Here is a 20,305-nt window from a genome sequence, read left to right as displayed (position 1 = left end):
ACTACCTAAAATCATAAAAAAAATACAAACAGCCGGAACATTTATTAATAAAATTAAGCTTACATAAAATGTAAAAATAAAATGTTATCGAGGTTTGAATGTCAGTTGTGTCCCTACTCACCCCATTTTACGGTATCTATCGACTTTACTACACGGGCGTTGGTACTTGCGGTGGAGTATTATGCATGCGTGTAGTCCGAGTAGAGATATGGGACGCTTGTGTGAGGTAGCATAAGTAGTGACCCTGATGCCTACTGCCTAGTGCCCACGATGGTCCTGGATTCGAATCCCGGTAAGGGCATTTATTTGTGTGATGAGCACAGATATTTGTTCCTGAGTCATGGATGTTTTCTATGTATTTGTATATTATATACATTTATCGTTGTCTGAGTACTCACAAGGTTTCTTGAGCTTACCGTGGGACTTTTGTCAATTTCAAGGGTCAATTTGTGAAAGAATGTCCCTATAATATAATATGAGTATTGGCCTGTACCTTACTCGTAATCGTATGCTACTGTAATAAATTTAAGAAAATAAGAGCTTAAAGGTCTGACGAGTCACCCATAATATTTCATGATTCATCTCCACTTCCTCAGTGATTCGAAGAAATTACGTAGGTTCTGAAATAACTGAATCTCTGTATCTTTGCCCATCAGTTAACAGATTGGAGCTGATTTCATCAATTTATATCATCATTCGCTTGCCCTTATCCCATTCATTTGGGGTCGGCGCAGCATGTCTTCATCAATTTATATAAGTATTCCAAATTGCGGGTAAGAATTTTCCGTCAGTTTTCTATTGGCGAATAAGATGTAAATTTTCATTAAAATTTAAGTCGCATATTTATTATTATGCAAAAACGCGCAAAGAGGCACAATCCACCTGATGATGCCGACATGGCACTCTGCTTCAGCTGCCATAAATGCGGTCGCAAATGCCGGTCCCGCATTGGCTTATACAGCCACGAGAGACTATCCTTCGCTTAGAGACGCTGCATAAATCATCTGTCAAGATGATGAAGCCAAGGGTTCTGTTTTGTCGTAACCGACACAAATGTACCAAGTAAAGGATGAGTACCAATTAGCGGCAGCTATATCAAATTAAAATTGAATGGAAACATAAATTGTGTAAGAACCTACATTAATTCATTTGTTTTTATGATACCACTATTACGTATAGGCTTATGGACGCAATATAGGCAAGTATCAAGATGCTGTCCCACAAATAAATGTAAATATTTCCCCCATCACGTCTCACATAGGCAATACGTCATAAAAGTAAGACAGCCATTGCTTTAGCTGGCAAAGAACATGATAGTTTCATACGAAAATAACCAATGTAATAGAATCTAGTCATGGACAGCCGCCATCAATTCGGGTTTATGCTCGTGTATAAAGGAGGTTTTTATGTTTCTCTCGTAAAAATGGATCGGCGATTGATTTAGAATCTTGCGAAATGTTTATGCGTTTAATATGCTAATGCGCTTTGAAGTGCTGATATTTTGCTGAAGTGTTTATGGTAGTGCAGTTTGTTTCACAATAAAGTGTTTTTGAAAATCGATAGACATTATTATAGAAACTACAACGGTTAGCGGGGGTTTAGCCACTAAAGGGTGACTCACGTTAGACCGGGCCGTGTCCGGGCTGGAGCTTCCGGCGCTTACTTTTCTATGACATGACAGGTGATGCTTTCCATAGAAAACGATGCGCCGGAAGCTCCGGCCCGGACACGGCCCGGTCTAACGTGAGTCATCCTTAACTCGTAGTTATTACCAGTACAATTTAACCCAGTGTTAATGGTTAACTTCGATTTATTGGCTAACCTAGCTAACCCTGGATGGTGTAAGTGGCCTAGATGACATTGATGGAAATTATTATTTATAGCTTCCATAAAAATGTATATTTCGTTAAAATACCATCAAACCAGCGTTTTAAGATTGACCCAAGCGATCGTAACCATAGCAACGAGTAACACGCAAAAAAATGATTCACCCATGTATATTTAGGTCTTGAAATAAAAGTAAAAGTGATTGTATGGCCCAGCTGTGTTGGCATTCGAGTTGGCTGCACCAACTGTCCATACGATTCCGATACGATTCACCTTGGACGCGTGTGACTGGCTACAAGACAACCGTGTGGCACCCATTTATAGAATTTCAGAGGGCGTTCAACGTGTTGCCTCCCTGTCACACTTACGTACGAATTGACAAGTGCGACACAGAGGCAACACGTCGAACGTGGTTCGCAGTAGGCCCTCAGAACTCGTATTTTTGGTCAGCGTAAGTGATAAGTCGCATGTCGCGCGATATACTAATTATGATGCTTAAAAACAAACGAAAAGTGGAAAAAATTACGAAGATAGACGAGACAGCCTCTTATGTATTGATCTGCGCTATCATGTGATGCTTGAATACAGTGAAAGCTGAAATACTCCGAGAGATCTTCTCGAGTTCTGCGGTTGTAGCGTTGTCACATTTTTATCGCATGTCTACATTGTCTACCTGACCATGCCTGTTACGTTCTATCAAGTATGTAAGTGCTAAAGTGACAGGCATAGTGACAGGCGATAAAAATCCTATCATGATACAGCAGTGGAACATCAGAGGTTTATAGTCCGGGAGCCGGCTGCATGAAACAAACCTCATCAAAAAATAGAATATACCTACCCTGTAGAGGTACCTGACATTTAGTAGATTCCAACGCACTTGGTCGGCCTGGGCTTAACCTGGCAGATTTTGTACAAATGGCAAAAACGTTGGACAAAAATTCATCAAAAAAAACCTCATCGAAAAATAGAATGAAACTTGTATGGTAGGATACCTGACCTTGAGGACAGTAAAAAAAAAGTGGTCGGCCTCACCTTAGCCTGGCAGTTTTTGCAGTCCGACCAGATTTATTGGGTCACGTGAGAGCTACAATTTACCTCATCGAAAAATAGAATGAAACAAACGGATTATAATAGCTAAAATAAGCCTGTTGACGTATGTCTTGGTCGGCCTCACCTTAACCTGGCAGTTTTTGCAGTCCGACCAGATTTATAAAAAAAACATCAAAAATTTTTTATCGAAAAATCGTATGAAACTTGTATGGTACGATAGCTGCCTTTGAGAACAGTAAAAAAAAAAGTGGTCGGCCAAATCCTGTGTTGGCAGGTTCCTGTGTCCGACCAATTTTGTGGTACCACGTAAGAGCTACAATTTACCTCATCGAAAAATAGAATGAAACAAACGGATTATAATAGCTAAAATAAGCCTGTTGACGTATGTCTTGGTCGGCCTCACCTTAACCTGGCAGTTTTTGCAGTCCGACCAAATTTATAAAAAAATCATCAAAATTTTTCTATCGAAAAATCGTATGAAACTTGTATGGTACGATAGCTGCCTTTGAGGACAGTAAAAAAAAAGTGGTCGGCCAAATCCTGTGTTGACAGGTTCCTCTGTCCGACCAATTTTGTGGTACCACGTGAGGGCTACAATTTACCTCATCGAAAAATAGAATGAAACAAACGGATTATAATAGCTAAAATAAGCCTGTTGACGTATGTCTTGGTCGGCCTCACCTTAACCTGGCAGTTTTTGCAGTCCGACCAAATTTATGAAAAAATCATCAAATTTTTTCTATCGAAAAATCGTATGAAACTTGTATGGTACGATAGCTGCCTTTGAGGACAGTAAAAAAAAAGTGGTCGGCCAAATCCTGTGTTGACAGGTTCCTCTGTCCGACCAATTTTGTGGTACCACGTGAGGGCTACAATTTACCTCATCGAAAAATAGAATGAAACAAACGGATTATAATAGCTAAAATAAGCCTGTTGACGTATGTCTTGGTCGGCCTCACCTTAACCTGGCAGTTTTTGCAGTCCGACCAAATTTATGAAAAAATCATCAAATTTTTTTTATCGAAAAATCGTATGAAACTTGTATGGTACGATAGCTGCCTTTGAGGACAGTAATAAAAAAGTGGTTGGCCAAATCCTGTGTTGGCAGGTTCCTGTGTCCGACCAATTTTGTGGTACCACGTGAGAGCTACAATTTACCTCATCGAAAAATAGAATGAAACAAACGGATTATAATACCTAAAATAAACCTGTTGACGTATGGCTTGGTCGGCCTCACCGTAGCCTGGCAGTTTTTGCAGTCCGACCAAATTTGTGATACCACGTGACAGCTAGAATAGGACCACACATGCTGTATTCCATACGCATCATGACTTTGTGTACCTATCTGATGGGCGGGCGTATATGAAACGCCTTCTTGTACGTGCAGGTGATCCAGGTATACACCAAAGCTTAGTTTTCAATCGAACACTTGTAATATAAGAGGAAAAACTGCACGTGATCCTTCCAAAATTTAAATAAATGGTAAAATGTTCCTCCACGATGTTCTCAACGGGCATCTAGACTGCGTTGGATTGCTGTCACAGTTAGGGCTCCGCGCTCCCACGCGCCGAACTCGTCACACCACACTATTCCATATTCCCTGTCATCGTACCAATTATGGCCAAAATTCTATTCTATTAAATTCTGAGTAGAATCGCACGTATCTATAATAAATCGTTCCAAAACATTGACCCTTTCTTCTCCTCCAGACGTGTTTTCAAATCACAAATTGCAAAGCAACTGTCCTGGTAGTCACGCACTATCACACCCACCCACACACACACACACACACACACACACGAACACATAAATTCCAATAAATGCATACAAACTAATAGATTCGCTCGTTTATGTAGGTACTGTATGTAAATTGTTTATACGACAACGGTTTCACTCACTTGAATTTTTAGTCGCTATTGGCGACATGTTTCGGGCCCGTCGGGGGTCCTTCCTCAGGCTCGAGTGCTCGCGGCGGCTGCAACTCGTGCACTGATCGCGCCGCTCGCCTCGTCGCTCGTTGCGCGCGCGCTGACAGAGCGGGGGCGGGGGGCGCGGTGCACTCCGCAGCCGGAGTTGTCAGGTCAAGGTCTGGTAGGGCGGCTGCATCGACTGGCATCAAGCACACTGCACTCACTATGTCCACGCGATCGTCACAACGCACATCCCGCCTAATCCCGACCCCCGACGGGCCCGAAACATGTCGCCAATAGCGACTAAAAATTCAAGTGAGTGAAACCGTTGTCGTATAAACAATTTAAAATATGTCTCACGAAAGTTTAATATCGAGTACTGTATGTATTTTTATTTTACTATTTTTTATTTATTGTTTACGCAAAATTAGAGCTATACCTACTATTTTAGGATTTTTTTTTTCCAGTTTACAGTTATTATTAATTTTTTCTCTTTTTCCTTGTACCTTAAAGACTTACAAATTAAGTTATATTTACGATTCTTGTACAGCACAAGTTACAAGTCTACCCACAGATGATTTTTTATTATGTATAAATTACAGGAAGTTCTGTTATTGGCTATGCTATAAGTTCTCATGTTTTTTGTATATTATTTAATGTAAACGCTGTTGAACTTCTCAATAAATAAAAATAAATAAAAATATTGTGTATTTTATATATAACCTCACATATATTAAGTGATTATCTTATTGTTATTTCTTCGACTCGCAAAGGCGTTATGTGTCCTTCAAACCATTTGATCTTATACATTTCATCTCTTAATGTCCAGCCACAATGTGTTGCATCAAATTTGATGCAAGTGGATTCTGCCGCACACTGCCACATTGAATTTATGAAAGCCGCCCGTAACAAGCCATACGTCAACAGGGTTATTTTAGCTATTATAATCCGTTTGTTTCATTCTATTTTTCGATGTGGTAAATTGTAACTCTCACGTGGTACCACAAAATTGGTCGGAGACAGGAACCTGACAACACAGGATTTGGCCGACCATTTTTTTTTACTGTCCTCAAAAGCAGCTATCGTACCATACAAGTTTCATACGATTTTTCGATATAAATTTTTTGATGATTTTTTCATAAATTTGGTCGGACTGCAAAAACTGCCAGGTTAAGGTAAGGCCGACCAAGACATACGTCAACAGGCTTATTTTAGCTATTATAATCCGTTTGTTTCATTCTATTTTTCGATGAGGTAAATTGTAGCTCTCACGTGGTACCACAAAATTGGTCGGACAGAGGAACCTGCCAACACAGGATTTGGCCGACCACTTTTTTTTTACTGTCCTCAAAGGCAGCTATCGTACCATACAAGTTTCATACGATTTTTCGATAAAAAAAATTTGATGATTTTTTTATAAATTTGGTCGGACTGCAAAAACTGCCAGGTTAAGGTGAGGCCGACCAAGACATACGTCAACAGGCTTATTTTAGCTATTATAATCCGTTTGTTTCATTCTATTTTTCGATGAGGTAAATTGTAGCTCTTACGTGGTACCACAAAATTGGTCGGACACAGGAACCTGCCAACACAGGATTTGGCCGACCACTTTTTTTTTACTGTCCTCAAAGGCAGCTATCGTACCATACAAGTTTCATACGATTTTTCGATAAAAAAAATTTGATGATTTTTTCATAAATTTGGTCGGACTGCAAAAACTGCCAGGTTAAGGTGAGGCCGACCAAGACATACGTCAACAGGCTTATTTAAGCTATTATAATCCGTTTGTTTCATTCTATTTTTCGATGAGGTAAATTGTAGCTCTCACGTGGTACCACAAAATTGGTCGGACACAGGAACCTGCAAACACAGGATTTGGCCGACTATTTTTTTATTACTGTCCTCAAAGGCAGCTATCGTACCATACAAGTTTCATACGATTTTTCGATAAAAAAATTTTGATGATTTTTTCATAAATTTGGTCGGACTGCAAAAACTGCCAGGTTAAGGTGAGGCCGACCAAGACATACGTCAACAGGCTTATTTAAGCTATTATAATCCGTTTGTTTCATTCTATTTTTCGATGAGGTAAATTGTAGCTCTTACGTGGTACCACAAAATTGGTCGGACACAGGAACCTGCCAACACAGGATTTGGCCGACCACTTTTTTTTTACTGTCCTCAAAGGCAGCTATCGTACCATACAAGTTTCATACGATTTTTCGATAAAAAAATTTTGATGATTTTTTCATAAATTTGGTCGGACTGCAAAAACTGCCAGGTTAAGGTGAGGCCGACCAAGACATACGTCAACAGGCTTATTTAAGCTATTATAATCCGTTTGTTTCATTCTATTTTTCGATGAGGTAAATTGTAGCGCTCACGTGGTACCACAAAATTGGTCGGACACAGGAACCTGCAAATACAGGATTTGGCCGACTATTTTTTTATTACTGTCCTCAAAGGCAGCTATCGTACCATACAAGTTTCATACGATTTTTCGATAAAAAAATTTTGATGATTTTTTCATAAATTTGGTCGGACTGCAAAAACTGCCAGGTTAAGGTGAGGCCGACCAAGACATACGTCAACAGGCTTATTTAAGCTATTATAATCCGTTTGTTTCATTCTATTTTTCGATGAGGTAAATTGTAGCTCTTACGTGGTACCACAAAATTGGTCGGACACAGGAACCTGCAAACACAGGATTTGGCCGACCATTTTTTTTTACTGTCCTCAAAGGCAGCTATCGTACCATACAAGTTTCATACGATTTATCGATAAAAATTTTTTGATGATTTTTTTATAAATCTGGTCGGACTGCAAAAACTGCCAGGTTAAGGTGAGGCCGACCAAGACATACGTCAACAGGCTTATTTTAGCTATTATAATCCGTTTGTTTCATTCTATTTTTCGATGAGGTAAATTGTAGCTCTCACGTGACCCAATAAATCTGGTCGGACTGCAAAAACTGCCAGGCTAAGGTGAGGCCGACCACTTTTTTTTTACTGTCCTCAAGGTCAGGTATCCTACCATACAAGTTTCATTCTATTTTTCGATGAGGTTTTTTTTGATGAATTTTTGTCCAACGTTTTTGCCATTTGTACAAAATCTGCCAGGTTAAGCCTAGGCCGACCAAGTGCGTTGGAATCTACTAAATGTCAGGTACCTCTACAGGGTAGGTATATTCTATTTTTTGATGAGGTTTGTTTCATGCAGCCGGCTCCCGGACTAATATCATATCGTTGATAGATTATCGGCGTCGCGCGATAAGGGCAACGAAATGATAACTCGTCACTCGTCATGTCAGTGCGACGTTGATAATTTAACGACGTACACTAAGGGCCACACTACACTGGTTAGTGTGAGCCCACGACTCGCTAGTGTCCGTACCCTCTCTGACCTCTCTTACCAAGATTTACTGTTGACAGATCGTTCTTCTTCTTCTTCCAGTGCCATCTCCTACCGGAGGTCGGCTATCATGAGGGCTATACGAACTTTAGACACAGCTGCGCGGAATAATGAGCGTGTGCTCTGCTTGAACCATGTTCGGAGATTTTGGAGCCATGAGTTACGTCTTCTTCCGGATGATCTTTTCCCTTGGATCTTTCCTTGTATAATAAGTTGAAGGAGTTCATACTTCTCGTTTCGCATGATATGACCGAGGTACTGTAGCTTGCGTGTTTTGACGGTCTTTAAAACCTCGACCTCTTTATTTACTAACTGCAGCACTCTCTCGTTAGTTATTCTATCCGTCCATGATATTTTCAGGATTCTTCTGTACACCCACATTTCGAAAGCCTCCAAGCGTTTACACATATTCTTGGTCAGTGTCCACGATTCTACTCCGTACAGAAGAACCGAGAAAACATAGCACCGTGCTAGCCGCACCCTAGTAGAAATCCTCAACGAACGGTTGCAGAGAAGATGTCCGAGCTTCATGAACGCATTACGCGCCTGTTCAATTCGACACTTAATTTCGACGCTGTGATCACTCTGGTCGTTTACAATGCATCCTAAGTACTTGTAAGACTGGACTCTTTGAACTACCTGATTTCTTACAACTATATCAGCTGTTACAGATGTTCCTGACTTTTGTAGCTTACTTACTGTCATAATTTTGGTCTTTTTTAAGTTAATATTTAGTCCAAAATTAGAGCTAACGACATCTACCCGTTGAAGCAAGCTCTGCAGTTCTTCACATCGACAGATCGTTGGCATCGCGCAATAAAGGGCAACGAAATGATAACTCGTCACTCGTCATGTCAGTGCGACGTTGATAATTTAACGACTTACACTAGGGGCCACGTTACACTGGTTAGTGTGAGTCCACGACTCGCTAGTGTCCGTACCCTCTCTGACCTCTCTCACCAAGATTTACCGTTGACAGATCGTCGGCGTCGCGCGATAAAGGGCAATGAAATGACAAGTCGTCACTCGGCGTGTCAGTGCGAGTAGTGCGACGATGACTTAACGACTTTCGCATGTTGATAGGTCTTAGGGCCTCTATACTCACCGATAATTACATGCAATTTGCATTTCTGGGGAAAAGATGGCGCTCTGAATTGATTGGTTTATTAGAAAAAACTATTTCTCCAATGAGGGCGCCACTGGACGGTCGATGCAGTCTTAAGTCGCGTTTTCAGAATTAGCAAAAATAATGTTGATGCTTTTGAAAAAATTCAGCCCCTAATAGGGTTAAAAAGGGGTTGAAAGTGTGTTTCGGAATCGACACGGACGAAGTCGTGGGCAGCAGCAGCTAGTAATGTAATAACCAACACTTCTGACCAACTTCTGACAGATCTGACTAAAGGATGACTCACGTTATGGCTCCTCTACACGATGGGCCAGCGCCGGCCACTCCAAGGGACGCAGCCATGCGGTAGAATGAGATAGCAATATCACTTGCTTCCTCTAACCGTTAGAGGGACGCATTTATGCGTTAGAGTCTAACGCATAAATGCGTCCCTTGGAGTGGCCGGCGCTGGCCCATCGTGTAGAGGAGCCATTAGACCGGGCCGGGAGCTTCCGGGCGCCTACATTTACGTGACAGGCGATCACGTGATGCTTTCCATAGAAAACGATGCGCCGGAAGCTCCGGTCCAGACACGGCCCGCGGTCTGACCTGAGTCATCCTTAATGATCATCTCAGCCCTTGAGTTCTTCAAAATAACGTCTATTTTGATACAAAACCTTCACCAAACTACCGTCTTATACTTACCTAATTTGATCCTTATTCCCTTACATTAAGATAGTTTTTGGAATAATTTATGTAAGATATTTTGTAGAGACGTTACATTGCCAAAGTTTTCTGGCAATGCATGTCACAAGTGCATTTTACGTAAATACGCGTTTTTTGATGTCTATTTATATGACGGCGACATCTAAATGTTTCGGTGGTTCTTAGAATGCAACACATGTTTATTCAGTGCAGCTGTGTCAGATCGAGTCACAGACATATATCCAAGTATTTTTTTATTTATTTGGAAAAGTTCAGGTAAACGACCCCGCAGCAAATATAGGGAAAAAGTGGTTTCAGTTAAATCTCACGAAATTTAAGTAAGTATGATGTAAATTTGGCTCTCCTGATTTTTTTTTTGTATGGGCACAACTCTCTCAGAAGTATACTTTCAGAAATAATCAAGTATATAATTTTCTATTTACGCGACATGTTTTCTAGGCCAAGCGCGCACCACGACTTTTTGTCGCGCGATAATTTAGTCGCAGAAATGTAACGTATGTGTTTATATGGCAGTGCTGTGCCCATACAAAAAAATAATCAGGAGAGCCAAATTAATTCGTGAGATTTAACTGAAACCACTTTTTCCCTATGTTTGCTGCGGGGTCCTTTCTGGATTTCTATTAAATAATTAAAAAATCAGCGAATTCTTAATTTAATTACGGCTGAGCTAAGTTAGTTAGGGTGTGAATCTATCCGCGTCGGCTAAAGTCGCAAACCTCGAAATTCCTCCGGACTCTCCGGAGGAGTTACGAGGTTTGCGACTTTAAGTATAGCTGCTGGCTAAGGTATAGTGTGTAGCTTTCAAATAGAGCTCGACGGCTAATCCTATTGTCAAGTAAATATTGATTTGAAGTAATATTGTTAAGTAAAACCGCGCGTGCTACTTACCTGCAAAAAAGGGTATTCATTATTGTACTTTAGCCGCGTTCCTTACTCCAGACTCACTCTCTAACGAAACGCGTCTGTTACGATCAGCACAGATGTGGCCACTAGGTGGCGACAGCGCCACGCGTGGCTTATGGCTTTCCCCTAAATTGGGGTGGAACGGATGTACTTTTAGCTACCTGTAGCAAAGCGACGAAATCGCAGAGTGAGCCACGCCTGGAGAGGCGCATCGTGGTAGGTATTAAGAGCAAGATCTATCTTAAAATCACCGGAGTCCCAAACAAATATATCGAGAATTCACCAGTAAAAATGTGCTTAGCCAAATTTTTGTTTTATTTAGCTATACCCTCTAGCCGCCCATACGTCAAACCTTGCCAAGCAAAATGAAATTTTATTTTGTCAACACAAAGTTCAAATTAGAATGGAAAAGGAGACCTTTTTATAGGTCTCTGGGCGGCTAGAGGATACTCATGTCATGCTAAAAATATTTCTCTCTCATGGGAAATAAAAAGGTGTACATAACGAGGGACATTGTGTGGGACATACGTTTATTTTTCTGTATCAAAACTTGTTGTCAATTAGTGTGACGCGCGAGTTTATATTCGCATTGCGAAGTAAAATATGGCGGCCTGTCAAAGCCGTCCATTACGACCGGAAACATTTGGAAAATCTATGGTTTCAAGAAACATTATTCAACGCATTATGAGTTCTAGATAGGCCGTGTGTCTGGCTAATTCGCAGAAATTACAAAGTAAAACCAGGCGTGTCTCACTCCGCGATTTCGTCGCTTTGCTACAGGTAGCTAAAAGTACATCCGTTCGACCCCAATTTTGGGGTTTGCCATAAGCCGCGCGTAGCGCTGTCGCCACCTAGCGGCCATATCTGTGCTGATCGTGAATTCGTGACAGACGCGTTTTGTTAGAGAGTGAGTGTTCTGTACCTAGTACTATTAATAAAATTATTCTGTGGTAAAACTAAAAAGTTGCAGCACGTTTACACGGTTTGTACAGTCGACGTCAAAGATATGTTTACACTTTTGCACCTTACTCCTTTGTGATAAGGTGAAAAATGTAAACATATCTTTGACAGCGACTGTAAACGGTTTACGGGAGGTCCTCTGAGGATATAAAGTAGTGCTTAAGTCATATCAATGACTTAAGCGAATAGCGTAGGAAACTAAAATTAGCAGAAAATGTCCTTTAAAAGGAAAGGTGCCCCTGTCTGACTTGGGTTTCCTGGCGGTGCGCCCGCGCTCGGCGCCCGTCACTTGTCAGCGCGTCGTGTTGTGACGCGCGCCCCTAATTGCTATCTGACGGCTACCGACATAATTAGGACGAACATTCGATATCTACATGTCTTAAACTGATAATGAAGAGCAAGTAGATCTGAAAGAAATGGGTTGTTCCTTGCACATGGGATATAAAAAAAACTGTCTAAAGAATCACCTGCAAACATAGCCTTAAGGGCGGTTTTACACGTTACTACTACACTACGAACTTAAAAAAAATATTACGACAGTTGACTGATACCGGTGTTACCGACTTATAGAGTAGATTGTATGTAATAAGGCCTTTTAACCCAATCCACGGATAACCGTAGACCTACAAAAATTAACGATTTTGTACTAGAAAATATTTATTTATAAGGTAGATACAAATATTAAAAATGAAAATAAGCTAACTTATCTGTAAAATAAAACTAAATTAAAACTAAAAACGAATACTAAATAAAATAAAATATATCTAAGAAATTGGGCCCCTTTGGCATGGTGCCGAGGACGCTGGCAGCATTTCCCCGCTGTATTGCTAAGCCAATACGTTGAGCGAGAAAGCTGCCAGCTCTTCGGTCACCAGTGAAGTCTACAATCCTTTTCGAAAGCTCCTTAAAAAGTTTTACAGCATTAGGACCCCACGGGCCAAGGGTCTCAACCCCAAATGGCATAAAAATATACTCGGGGCCGAGACCCCTGTGGCCTATTTTATAAAGCTACAAGTTACAATTTACAAGCGGAAGTCTCTTTCTAACCCTATGTGATAGAGCGAGACTTCCGCTTGTAAATTGTAAGTTGTAGCTTTATTAAATAGGCCACTGTACTTCTGCAACTTGAGGTTTTCGGCCGCTTTAGCCGCCGCACCTGCTTGGTTGCAGGTTCCCGTGAGGTTAAATTTTTACGATTTTGTTACATTTTTCTAAGAATTTCTTATTACAAATGCAAAGGTTTCAACTTGCTGATGGATAAAGTACAAAAATTTGACTTTAAGATCCCTTCATTTTATAATGTCCACAGGAAAGCCGCATACCTCATACTAAAAAAAGACCCAAATTGCTACTGCGTTGTCAAGCACAATATACCCACGCGCTTTCCCATATTCTTACGAATGTCAGTGACTGCTTACAGCAAAGACATGCACATTCCGAGGGACGGGTGGTCAAACCCGATAAGTCAAGATATTTTATCACTTAAATAAGAACTCTACGCACGCCACATATAGTTCTAATTTCAAAAACTCATTTGCACTACTTATCGGGTTTGTCCGTCCATCCCTCGATTCGATCTATACAATTCAAGCACCTCTCATCATCGCATTTCCTCGCACCACCAACGTCGCACGGTTGCCAACCGCGGCCAACCATCCAAGCAAAACACGCGTGGCTCGCACGGACTCGTCGCCATTTGGCGCGCGCCGCAACCTTGCCAAACTTGATTGATATCGTGCCGGGGATATTAGAAGCATGTACTAATCAGCTGTGTTGCTAGTGAAAGGGCGTATGTTGGTCGATTTTGATAGCTTAAAATACTGATTTAAACTCTCACGATTTTTCCACATTATCGAACGAGCGAGCGAAGCGAAGTTCTTAAATTCGACTTGAAATATTCGGCTGGCTAGGGGCACGCCCCGGCATTTCGATGTTTTTAAGCTATCAGAGGATAGTTTGATACGCAATAGCTTAAGTAAATGTATTCTAATTTAAGGGCCACCCCACATCTAGCGTCCCTCGAGCGTCGGCGTCTGGTCAGCGCTATGGAAAATGACGTCGCCGATGTCGTCGTCGTGTCGGTGCCGTCGACGTTGCGTCGAGCAGCGACCATAGAATTGTAGACGCCGACGCTCGAAAGACGCCAGATGTGGGGTGGCCCTAAGGGGTTTAGTTGAGGGTATTATATTTTAGTCATTAAATTATGACCATAGCTAGCTCCAAACAATTTTGGGTTTAATTTGTCCTTTACTACTGCAGATCAAATATTTACCTTCTTTTTATGCGATTTCTTATTCATCTCGTCGTCAAAAAATCTGAAACAAACGAGGTAAGAATAAAAACGACATCAAAGTCACGTCATTATAATCGCTAACAGCTGTTGCTATTGTAACCGGATTTAAAAATAGAATTATAAATCAAACATATGTGAAAGGAACCATATGGTGAGGAGATAAAGGTTATTGTTGCTTGATATAAACGCACTTTTTTTCTGATTTGAAAAATTTGCTTTAAAACAATAAGGCCCACTTGCACTATTCCAATAACCCGGGGTTAACCGGTTAAACCTGGAGTTACCATGGGTACCAATACAATTTGACACTGGGTTAACGGTTTAACCGATTAACCCCGGGTTAGTGGGGTTGTGCAAGTGGCCCTAAGTATGTTACGACGCAAAGCGATATCTACTGCCGTTTAAAAGCTATTCGAAAATCAGCCCGAATTTGGAATTTAGGCACTGGTCCCACCGCGAGCTAGTAAGCTATGAGCTATCGGCTATAAACACGAACAAAAGATAAGCACTCCCGTGTAAACAAAAGAGACACGGCGATATTTATAGCTCACCGCTGGGCGAGTAACTATAAATATCGCCGTGTCTCTTTTATTTACACGGGAGTGCTTATCTTTTGTTCGTGTTTATAGCCGATAGCTCATCTCATAGCTTACTAGCTCGCGGTGGGACCACCCATACAACCATTTCTAGTCGCCGTTACGACGCGGTGTTGACACATCTTGTGTCGACACCGTCTGTTTCGGTCACAATTCCAGTCGCAGAGTCGTCGCCGTGTCGACACAGTTACCAGAAATGGGGAAGGGTCGACACATGACACAAAGTGACATAAAGTGTGGTCGCCGTGTGCACACATTGTTTCGGGTTTGCGACTACTTTATGCCAAAATCATTCGTTCATTCGTTCATTTCGTTCCTGTCAAATGGAAACTGTCAGATGGAAAAATGCTTAAATAAAAATAAGTGACATTAATACGCCATCTCTAAAACGGATTACAAGACGTAATTATATATTGTTTGCATTTATATTACAATAGGACTTAAATTATTATGGGGAATTAAACTGCTCGAGTGATTTGATAAACTAAGTGTAATATAATCAACGCGCCACCACATTGTTTTAGTTTAGCCGGAAATGAAATTGTTTACTTCTCAGTGCCTGTGTTCATAACTATATTATTTGATGCATTTTTAGTACTTCGATGCGTATACTATACTTAAATAACAGAAATAACGCTTTACATACTACGAAACTTGTTAATTATGATGTATAAATATGGTTTAAGGCTGAGAAATATTGCAGTCACAAAGTAGTCGCAAATGTTTCGACTTTGTGTCGACTCTGTGTTGACACATGACACGCGCTGTCAAAAGTAATAACAAAGTTACTGGATTTGCAAAATGGCTCCTTGTGTTCATTCGTTTTCAGATATTCTCAAAGTGTAAGAGCCATGCCATGGAATAAAAAAAAGTTAATCCTCATATTTTAATCGCGATTAATTTAGTCGACCTAACATAGATTGAAATTGCATTAATCTGAATATTAATCGAATAAATTATCGATTAAATCTCGATTGAAAGTTGACAGGGGGACATTTTTGTACGTAAATGGAATAGGATTTGCATGTAAATATTTCCCACCTTTTCGGGGCGGGGACAAATGGGAACACACAATTTTTGGATGTATTCCCATTTATTCCCGCAGGGAACAGATGGAATAGGATTTGAAAGTAAATATTTCCCATTTTTCCCGCCTTATCGGGCTGGGGACAAATGGGAACACACAATTTTCGGATGTAATCCCATTTATCATTTATCCTCGCAGGGAACAGATGGAATAAGATTTGCATGTAAATATTTCCCATTTATTCCACCTTATCGGGGTGGGGACAAATGGGAACACACAATTTTCAGATGTATTCCCATTTATCCCCGTAGGGAACAGATGGAATAGAATTTGCATGTAAATATTTCCCAATTTTCCCACCTTTTCGGGGTGGGGACAAATGGGAACATACAATTTTCAGATGTAATCCCATTTATCCACACAGGGAACAAATGGAATAGTATTTGCATGTAAATATTTCCCATTTTTTCCCACCTTATCGGGGTGGGGACAAATGGGAACACACAATTTTCGGACGTAATCCCATTTATCCTCGCAGGGAACAGATGGAATAGGATTTGCATGTAAATATTTCCCATTTTTTCCACCTTATCAGGGTGGGGACAAATGGGAACACACAATTTTCGGATGTATTCCCATTTATCTCCGTAGGGAACAGATGGAATAGGATTTGCATGTAAATATTTCCCATTTTTTCCACCTTATCGGGGTGGGGACAAATGGGAACACACAATTTTCGGATGTATTCCCATTTATCCCCGTAGGGAACAGATGGAATAGGCTTTGCATGTAAATATTTCCCATTTTTTCCCACCTTATCGGGGTGGGGACAAATGGGAACACACAATTTTCAGATGTAATCCCATTTATCCCCGCAGGGAACAGATGGAATAGGCTTTGCATGTAAATATTTCCCAATTTTCCCACCTTTTCGGGGTGGGGACAAATGGGAACACACAATTTTCAGATGTAATCCCATTTATCCCCGCAGGGAACAGATGGAATAGGATTTGCATGTAAATATTTCCCATTTTTTCCACCTTATCAGGGTGGGGACAAATGGGAACACACAATTTTTTTTTTTTTTTTTTTTATTGAAAATTTAACAGAAAAAATACAATATTTAGTACCTTAATCTAATGTTTCGCCAAACTGTGAGACAGTTTGTTGGCGGTGCGCTCTAAACTAATCTTAAGCTAAATAGGTACACTAATTATTAAGTGACAAGTTAAGTTATCATTAAGAACATATAAATTTACCTATATGTATGTATCCTAAATCTATCTTGCGATAATCTAACATAGTACTAATAGTGACATTTCATAACACGAACATAACAGGAAGAATTCTTATAATATTATAGCGGCACAAACGCTTTGTTAACACAAGAAAGTAGGTAGCTAGGTTAAATTTTCATATTTGTGTAGTAAAATCTGTTTAAATTTCGACTTCAATCTACCTATGTTCAATTTAGGTGTTTCAAGTAAAAGAGGGTACTCGTTATAAATTTTGGGGATCAAGTATTCTTTTGTTCTTCGACCATAATAGTTTTTTGCTGACGGTTGTGTCAATCTTATTTATTTTATTTATTTATTTATTTAAAACTTTATTGCACAAAAGAATAACTTAATGTACAAAAGGCGAACTTAATGCCATGAGGCATTCTCTACCAGTCAACCTTAAGGCCAAGCAGAAAATATTGTAGGCGGTGCATTAGAAAACCAAAAGAGAACTTATCTAGAAACAAAATATATACAATGTACATACATACATATATCACACGATTCTTTAATAAATATGGCATTAATACATAAATATAGATTAATAATACATACATATATATATATATATATATATATATATATATATATACATACATATAAAATATATAGATATTATACGACTTGTCAGACAGATACTTAATTCTTCTTTGAACTGCCAGCAAAGAAATCACGCACAGATTTTTTAAAAGCATACTTGTTAGGTGCTTTCCTAATGTTAGGGGGAAGACCATTCCAGAGGCGGGCCACTTGAATGGAGAATGAATCGGACATAAAACCCGTCCGATGAAGAGGGATAGACAGAGCTCTGTTGCCGGTAGAGCGAAGCTTACGGTCACGAGAGTCACCCAAAAAGTGAAAGAAGGATTTGAGATATTCAGGGGAGTGTGGGTCATTGATAATAGAGTAGAGAGTACAGAGCATGCGAATATTACGCCGTTGACGAATAGGGAGCCAGCCGAGCTGTGTGCGAAATGAGGACACGTGATCATATTTCCGAAGACAGAAAATGAAGCGGATACAATTATTAAGGAGACGGTCCAACTTGTTAAGAAGTTCCTCGTTTAAGTCCGGATAACACACATCTTATTCTCTTAGCAGACCTAGTGTCACGCTTACTTATTCTTGGTATTTTACAATCATCAGTGTAGTAACTATGTAACACATTTAAATATACAACCTTACAATGCACAGGAAGTATCTTACAAGTTGAGAAAAGTGTATCATAATTATGTCTGTGCTTTTTCCTGGTTTTATAACCGACCAAATATTTAATTAATCTTATCTGGAGTAGCTTTATTTTATCTAAATAATTTTCGGATGTATTCCCATTTATCTCCGTAGGGAACAGATGGAATAGGATTTGCATGTAAATATTTCCCATTTTTTCCACCTTATCGGGGTGGGGACAAATGGGAACACACAATTTTCGGATTTATTCCCATTTATCCCCGTAGGGAACAGATGGAATAGGATTTGCATGTAAATATTTCCCAATTTTCCCACCTTTTCGGGGTGGGGACAAATGGGAACACACAATTTTCAGATGTAATCCCATTTATCCCCGCAGGGAACAGATGGAATAGTATTTGCATGTAAATATTTCCCATTTTTTCCCACCTTATCGGGGTGGGGACAAATGGGAACACACAATTTTCAGATGTAATCCCATTTATCCCCGCAGGGAACAGATGGAATAGTATTTGCATGTAAATATTTCCCATTTTTCCCCCCCTTATCGGGGTGGGGACAAATGGGAACACACAATTTTCGGATGTAATCCCATTTATCATTTATCCTCGCAGGGAACAGATGGAATAGTATTTTCATGTAAATATTTCCCATTTTTCCCCCCCTTATCGGGGTGGGGACAAATGGGAACACACAATTTTCGGATGTAATCCCATTTATCATTTATCCTCGCAGGGAACAGATGGAATAAGATTTGCATGTAAATATTTCCCATTTTTTCCACCTTATCGGGGTGGGGATAAATGGGAACACACAATTTTCAGATGTATTCCCATTTATCCCCGTAGGGAACAGTTGGAATAGGATTTGCATGTAAATATTTCCCAATTTTCCCACCTTTTCGGGGTGGGGACAAATGGGAACACACAATTTTCAGATGTAATCCCATTTATCCCCGCAGGGAACAGATGGAATAGTATTTTCATGTAAATTTTCCCATTTTTTCCCACCTTATCGGGGTGGGGACAAATGGGAACACACAATTTTCGGATGTAATCCCATTTATCCTCGCAGGGAACAGATGGAATAGGATTTGCATGTAAATATTTCCCATTTTTTCCACCTTATCGGGGTGGGGACAAATGGGAACACACAATTTTCGGATGTATTCCCATTTATCTCCGTAGGGAACAGATGGAATAGGATTTGCATGTAAATATTTCCTATTTTTTCCCACCTTATCGGTATGGGGACAAATGGGAACACACAATTTTCAGATGTACTCCCTGGCGTGACAATGTGACGTAACGTGACAGGTGCGACATTTCGACAAGTCTCATTGTTGCTGACGTCACAGGCATCCATGGGTTACGGTTATCGCTTACCATCGGGCGGGCCGTATTCCTGTTTGTCACCATCATTGTATTATTTTTAAAAACTTTATTATATCGGCAAAAACATGTATTTCTTTTGCGATGTTTATGATGATAATGATGGAAATTGTCACAAGATTTCAAAGAACTTTTGGTAATTCTTGAGTTCTGTGTCGGAATTTCGTGACAATTGTCGTATTTCTTGTGACAAATGTCATTAGCTTCGCAAAATAAGTACTTATTAACGGGCGATATGGTGGAGTTTTTTTAAATTAACATGTTGGTAGCAAACAACCACACCGCCCGTCTGATGGTAAGCGTTTACCGTAGCCCATGGAGGCCTGTGACTTCAATTACAGTGATGTAGACAATAGGGAATATTAGGCAAAGCTCTGCGTAGGTGGCACTAGTAGTACACATACAGTAAACAAACATGCGTCACTACGTCACTCACATATCGCCTATCGTGAAACACGACAATCGAGGGTTCGGTTTCTGCCTCTCTATCACTCTCGCATATTCGAGCGATAAAGAGGCGGATAACTAAATTTCGATTTTCGCGTTTACCGGTAGGCACTTGTTAACAAACCGCCTTGATGCATCAATGTCATATTTTATTGTCTTTAAAAACTTGTCAAAAAACAGTTTAAGGC

The 20,305-nt window shown here is 40.2% G+C and overlaps 1 protein-coding gene across 1 annotated transcript in view; it reads right to left on the bottom strand.

Annotated features, from left to right (window-relative positions):
• Positions 1 to 20,305, bottom strand: part of LOC134672576 (SET domain-containing protein SmydA-8-like) — a 69,100-nt gene that overhangs the window by 29,577 nt on the left and 19,218 nt on the right. Inside the window, exon 2 of the mRNA XM_063530520.1 lies at positions 14,165 to 14,207. Within this exon, the coding sequence (XP_063386590.1) occupies positions 14,165 to 14,191 (27 nt within the window). The 5' untranslated portion in view covers positions 14,192 to 14,207. The remainder of the gene's footprint in view (positions 1 to 14,164; positions 14,208 to 20,305) is intronic.

The sequence above is a fragment of the Cydia fagiglandana genome, chromosome 17, assembly GCF_963556715.1.
Source record: "Cydia fagiglandana chromosome 17, ilCydFagi1.1, whole genome shotgun sequence".
Taxonomy (NCBI): domain Eukaryota; kingdom Metazoa; phylum Arthropoda; class Insecta; order Lepidoptera; family Tortricidae; genus Cydia; species Cydia fagiglandana.
The sequence above is the reverse complement of the archived record's forward strand: the minus strand, read 5'-3'. Positions and strand labels throughout refer to the sequence as shown.